The sequence below is a fragment of the Neopelma chrysocephalum genome, unplaced genomic scaffold (genome assembly GCF_003984885.1).
Source record: "Neopelma chrysocephalum unplaced genomic scaffold, ASM398488v2 Primary Assembly neopelma1_96630, whole genome shotgun sequence".
Lineage (NCBI taxonomy): Eukaryota > Metazoa > Chordata > Aves > Passeriformes > Pipridae > Neopelma > Neopelma chrysocephalum.
In genome coordinates this window covers 50,961-56,960 of record NW_020925275.1, presented here as the reverse complement: position 1 = coordinate 56,960, position 6,000 = coordinate 50,961, and the positions used below count along the sequence as shown (strand labels likewise).

The following is a 6,000-nucleotide window of genomic DNA, read 5'->3' as shown; positions in this document are numbered from 1 at the left end:
AGCAGATTTTAAAGGGAAATGATAGTTCGAAAACACGTGATCCAATGCAGCAAGCTTGCCAAATCAAAATAGCGCATTAGACACCTTTATAGGTGATTTTTTTGGGGCCAGGAAGAAAGGTTGATCAGACTTTCTGAACTGCAGTGCTACAGGAACACATAAGAAATTATTTATTCAACTGGAGAGTTAGAAATTAATAAGAAAACTGTAAGATGTTGAAGACTGGCAAAAAAACCCCAAACCTAAAACAAAAAGTCAGAAGTTTTATGCTTGGGGAAATGCACAGTCTTTTCAAGGACAGCTTTGGATCTCACCTATTTAATTTTTTTTTCAGTAAAGGTCTCAGAAAGGAAAAAAAGTACATTGATAAGGTAGATCAGTGGCACAAAGGCAAGAGGCATTGTGGATATAGAGGGTGACGGGAACATCATAAAAGCAAAAAGCTATTATTAAAGAGTACATTAACAGAAATGGAATAAAATTAATAGATTCATAGTAGACAGTCCAGAAATGCATAGTCCAACTTCTCATGTGAAGACAGTCAACAATACTAGGTCAAATCAGCCTTGGAAATCTGCGAGGGGATGAGATTCACCATTTTGTGAATAGCTTTTTCCAGTGCTACACTACTCACCTGGTGAAAAAACTTTCCCTAATGTTCACTCTGAATCTCTCAAGAGTAATTGTGGTCATTGTTATTGTTCTATTGTCTGCATTTAGTTCCATCATCTTGGTAACCTGTCCTCCAGGTAGCACCAGGATGCTGTTACACAGCCCTGTCACCTACACACCACCAAACTGAGAGATCCCAACTTCTTCAGTCTCTCGTTATAAATGATCAGATGTGCCAGGCCCCTACCTATCTCCTACAGTTTTTCCACATCCCTCATGTGGGAGACAAAAATGTACAGAGAATTCCAGGTCTGGCTTTACCATATCCCAATTTGAGGGGCACAATTATTTCCCTTGATCTGCTGCTGACCACTCTCCTAAAGTTCTCCAATGTAGGAGTTTGTTTACCTGATTAGCAATGAGAGCATCCTAGTGACTCTTCATTCCATGCTCCCCCCCATTTCCCTGTTCCTTTCAGCAGGACTGCCACTTAGTCAGGTGGTTCCCAACCTGGACCAGTTTTGGGGTCATTCTGCCTCAGGTGCAAAACTTTGTGCTTTTCCTTATTGAACTTCACAAGGTTTCTGCTAATCTAATTCTGTGAGTTTCTAGATATCTCTCTGAACTAAAGTGCCACATATTAGTGACCCCTCCTAGCGTCATCTTCAGACTTGTACTCCATGTTATCCCGGAGTATCAACAAAGATACTGAACAATACTGGCTCCCAAATTGGTGCTCAGTGTACTTTGTTAGCTGCCACGACCAACTATGCATTGAGTCATAGATCTCTACCCTCACAGCCCAGAGGTGCAGCCAATCTTCAGCCCACGTAATGCTCCATTCTCTCAGCCCATACATCCTCAGGCTATAAATTAAAACTCTGTGGGAGCCACTGTCAAGACACTTTGCATCTACTGCTTTCCCTTCATCCATACAGTGGGTTAGTTGAGCTGCTCAGGCATGATTTGTGCTTGCTAAATCTATGCTGACTATTCCTAATTGCCTCCTTGTTCTTCATAGGTTCAGAGACAGATTCTGAGACAGTGTGGTCCATGAGTTTTCCAGGTATGGAGGTGACCTTGACAAGTGGATGGTTCCTTGATTCCTCATTGCCTTCCTTAAAGGTGAGTGTAATGTTTGAATAATAGAATCATAGCATGGGATGGGTTGGAAGGGACCTTTAAGGGTCACCTACTCCAACCCTCCTGCAATGAGCAGGGACATCTTCAACTAGATCAGGTTACTCAGAGATCCATCCAAACTGACCTCGAGTGTTTCACCACCCTCACCATAAACATTTATTCCTCATACCTACTCTGAATTTACTGTGTTTTAGTTTAAAATCATCACCTCTTGTCCTATCACTACAGGCCCTGCTAAAGAGTCTGTCCCCATCTTTCTTATAAGCCCCCTTTAGGCACTGGAAGGGGCTCCAAGGTCTCCTCAGAGCCCTCTCTCCCCAGGCTGAACAACCCCAACTCTTTCAGCATGCTCCAGCTCTCTGATCATCTTTGTGGCCATTCTCTGGACTCACTCCAACAGCTTGGTGTCTGTCCTGTGCTGAGGACTCCAGAGCTGTGCAGTGCCCCAGGTGGGGTCTCTCCAAGGTGCAGCAGAGAAGAAGAATTACTGCCCTGATCCTGCTGGCCACATTATTGCTGACACATGGGGATTGAGAGCTGTTACCCTCTATGCAAAGTGTCATTAAAGGTCTGCCAGAGAAATAGAGACATGAACAAAATCAGCTCCATAGAGCTGAACAAAAAGACCCTCCACAGACTGCATCGTCCTCTTCCCCATTTCTGTCATTTCTCTCCTTTCCAGAATGGAAACTAAATTGTTCCATGCACTGAACTAGTCTGGACCTTTATTATCCTCGTCCCCTCTTCCGAACTTTTTTTCTGCCTTCCTGTGACCTTTTCAAGACAGATGTAGGAGGAAATAAGCTGAATATACTATAGCTTAGGGAATTTATGATAAGAATTGTGAGATGTGCTGTTCAGGGTCGAAAGGATTTGGCTTCTTTAGGGTACCTTTAGATCAGTAGCAATAATCCAGAGTTACTTTTTATTTGTAAATCCAGCTCAGTCTATGTGGTGTTCAGGAAGAGATGCAGACACACAGAGCCTGAAGGGCTCCTTCTCTGTGAAATTTGTCTGGTGGTCCCTATTCTTTCTTTAAATTGATTGTCACTGATGGAAGAACCTTTTCCTGATGGAGCAGACTGAGCCATGGCCTTTATAGCAGATGATCTTAGTAATGAACTGTAGTCAATGGCAGTTTCTCCACTAAGAAATCAAAGAAGGTCCAGCAGTGGTTACTAGTCTGGGTGCTGAGTGGCTCCAACAGACACATGGACATTGCTCAGACCTGGCCTGGCTGGAGCAGGGAAAAGTTGCCCGAGTGGCCAAGCCAAGCTGAGGAGCCAGTCACTGGTGGAGATGCGTGGACAGTCACTCACCAGAGTCTTGGCTTGTCCCTTGGCAGGACCCCAGTCCCCTGTAGCACAGACACATGGTGAGCACCTTCCAGCCTGGACCCTTGGAGTCTTGATGGCAGTCAAGGGGTTGGCAGGACACAGGTACTTGGGCTCTGGGTTCTGTGCCGAAGAAGGAACTGCAGCAGAGAGGAAAGAATGGCCCGTGCCTCTGCGATCATGTCCCCACATGCCCCCAGTGTCACCTACAGCCTCCGTCCATTCCCTGCCCAGCCCTCTCCCTGCCCGCTCTCGTCCCACCGCCGCCTCCTGCTCCTGCCAGCCCCTTCCCATTTCCCCGGGCTCCCAGCGCCCACCGCTTCCTTCCATCCCCCTGTACCCCGGTTGCAGCCCTTCCCCCCTCTCCGTGCCGGCCCCGCTTCCCGGCCCCTTGGTGCCCCTCCAGACCGTCCCGCCCCCCGGACCCCCGCCCGCCCGGGGCTGCCCCGGGTCCGCGTTCCGCCGGCGCGCTCCGGTGCGGGGCGGGGATGGGGGCGGCGGGGGGAGCGGGGGGCTGAGGGCGGCGCTGGGTCGGGTTTCAGCAGGAGCCTCCGCGCCGAGCCAGCTCCGACCCGCCGCCGAGCGCTCCGCGGGGCCACCGCCGCACCGGGGCGGCCGCGGCACCGGGCGGTACCGGGGCGCTGGAGCGGCCGGCGGTACCGGAGCGACCTCGGCACCGGAGCGGCGGGGCGGCTGCGGGACGTCGCGGCGGGGCCGGACCCTGCGGGATGTGAGCGCCGCCGGCGCGGGACGCGCGGTGTAAGTGCCAGCGCCGGGGACCGGCCCGCGCCCGCCGCCCGCCCGCTGCCCCGCACGGCGGCATCGCCGCACGGGGGGTCCGGTCCGGCACCGGGACCGGCCGCTTTGTTCTGCCTCCGCCGCGCAGACAATGGAGCGGGGGGGCGGCAGGGGGGTGCCGGGGGGGGCGCGCCCACGGCGGCGCAGCACCGCGGACCCGCGGCCGGACCGGGCTCGCCCGAGGCCCCGGCGCCGGCAGCGGCCGGGCGGGACGGGACGGGACGGGGCGGGCCCGGTGCCGCCGCAGGGCAGACCCGCCGCGGGGACGGCGCTCAGCGGAGCCGCGGAGGCGCCGGGCGGGGGCTGCGGGCCCGAGCGGAGCGGGGAGCGGGGAGCGGGGCTGGCTGAGCGCCGGCACGGGGACCGCCCGGTGCGGGACGCCCGGGAGCGCCGGGGACAAGGACAGGGAGCGGCAGCGGGCGATGGGCCCGGCGGCCGGGTAGCCCCCGGAGCTGCGGAGGAGCGCGAGCCCCGACAGCTGGGGGCACCGGTGTGCGGGGGGCAGGCGAGGCCCCGCAGCGCCTCGGCGATGGGCACAGCCTGGCAGGAGCCGGTGCAGCGCGGGAGTGTCCCGGGGCTGGGACTGCGGGAACTGGCTCCGGCGTGAAGAAATTTCATTAGAACTTCCTTTGTGGAGGAAGCGTTCTCACAGACAGGAGACCCCGTGAGTAGCCCCAGTGTGGCACAAAAATGGGATCCACAAGGGTGCAGTGATCTTGACTGCATCCTCGGGAGAGGATGGCCACTGCCACTGTGACTGCTTGGAGCCCGTATCAGAGGGACACGGGGCTGTGTGGCCTGGCTGGGAGCGAGCAGAAAGGTGCTGGTCCTGAAGGCCCAGGTGGGAAATGGTAGGAAGGCCAGGAGGCACAGAGATGGCTGTAGCAGCAGGCTAAGTGCAGGCTGGAGGGGAGTTGTTAGCCCAAGGGTACACTGCAGGCAAGTCTAAACTGTGTGGTTCGGAGGGCAGATCATCTGAAACTAGAGAGAGAATCTGTGCGAATGTAGAGGAGGAAAGCATATTCCAGGTCAGTAACTGGTGCTCAGCAAAGATTAAATGGGCTTCTGAATCCTTCCTCATCTGGACTGGTGTCTCAAAAACATCATTACATGAGTCATGGCCTCTCATGTGAGACTTAGGGTATGGCATCAGCAGCATCTGCAGCTTTGATGGGGCCTTTGCACAGCAAGCACTCTGACATCTGTTTGTGGCGTGCACAGTGGGTGCCATCTTTCCAGCTTCTCTGCTGGGGCTGCTGTGGGCCCGTGTCCCTTTTCTCATGGCTGACACGAGGCGTGAGGTGCCACTGGAAGGCAGGGGTGGACACAGTGGTCCCAATGCAATTCCGTATCTTTTTTTCTTCCTAAATGTGACGTATCTCCTAAGTGCAGGCTGGGCTCTCCTGGTGCCCCAGCTTGTCAGCCCTAGGCTTGGATGTGCTCATGGATGTTGCAGCTCGCTCCATTTTAGCTGCCTTTCCTGTCAACATCCTCACCATGGCTCTGGACCCCAAACGCCTGTGTGGAGAGATTCTCATCCTGGCAGTTTTCTTCAGAGGCTCCTGCCGCCGTTTTTCACGAGGGATCTTGGTGCCCGGCAGTGGGAGGGAGAGAGGGGGAGTGGGGCAGTGTGGCTCACGTTACACGGACCGGCCGAGCCAGCCCCTGCGCTCAGCTCTCTGCTAACTGGAAGCAGCTGTTCAGATTTGGTGACTCTGCATCCACTGAGGTCACTGCTGTCTCCCTATGACCCAAGCCTGCAGACCTCATCAGAACAGGGGGCTTCTGCTACCCTGGACTGGTGCAGTCTGGCAGCTGGGCAGTTGCACCTCTTAACCAAAAGACAGGCTCTGAAACTACCCAATTGCATCCAGGGAGGATGGAAATGGAGAATTTTACACAGGCTTTCATCACCGGTTCCCCAACCCAGGGACCCTAATTTTTGTTCCCTGGTTGTCCCAGTGCTCTCAGCTGGTCTTCACATTCCCCAGATTCACTTTTCGAGTTTCTCTCCTCCCTGCCAGCATCTCACAAAGCCTCACTGGCTTCTCAAGAGCTGCATTACTAATCAAACCAGTTGGGCTTTTCCCCATATCTGTGGCCTGATCTGTTC

General features: G+C 54.5%; 1 protein-coding gene across 1 annotated transcript in view; it reads left to right on the top strand.

Annotated features, from left to right (window-relative positions):
- The first annotated feature begins 1,665 nt into the window (after positions 1–1,665).
- Positions 1,666–6,000, top strand: part of DCHS1 (dachsous cadherin-related 1) — a 47,600-nt gene continuing 43,265 nt past the window's right edge. The window contains 2 exon segments of the mRNA XM_027708925.1: positions 1,666–1,711; positions 1,714–1,737. Coding sequence (XP_027564726.1) covers positions 1,666–1,711; positions 1,714–1,737 — 70 coding nt within the window.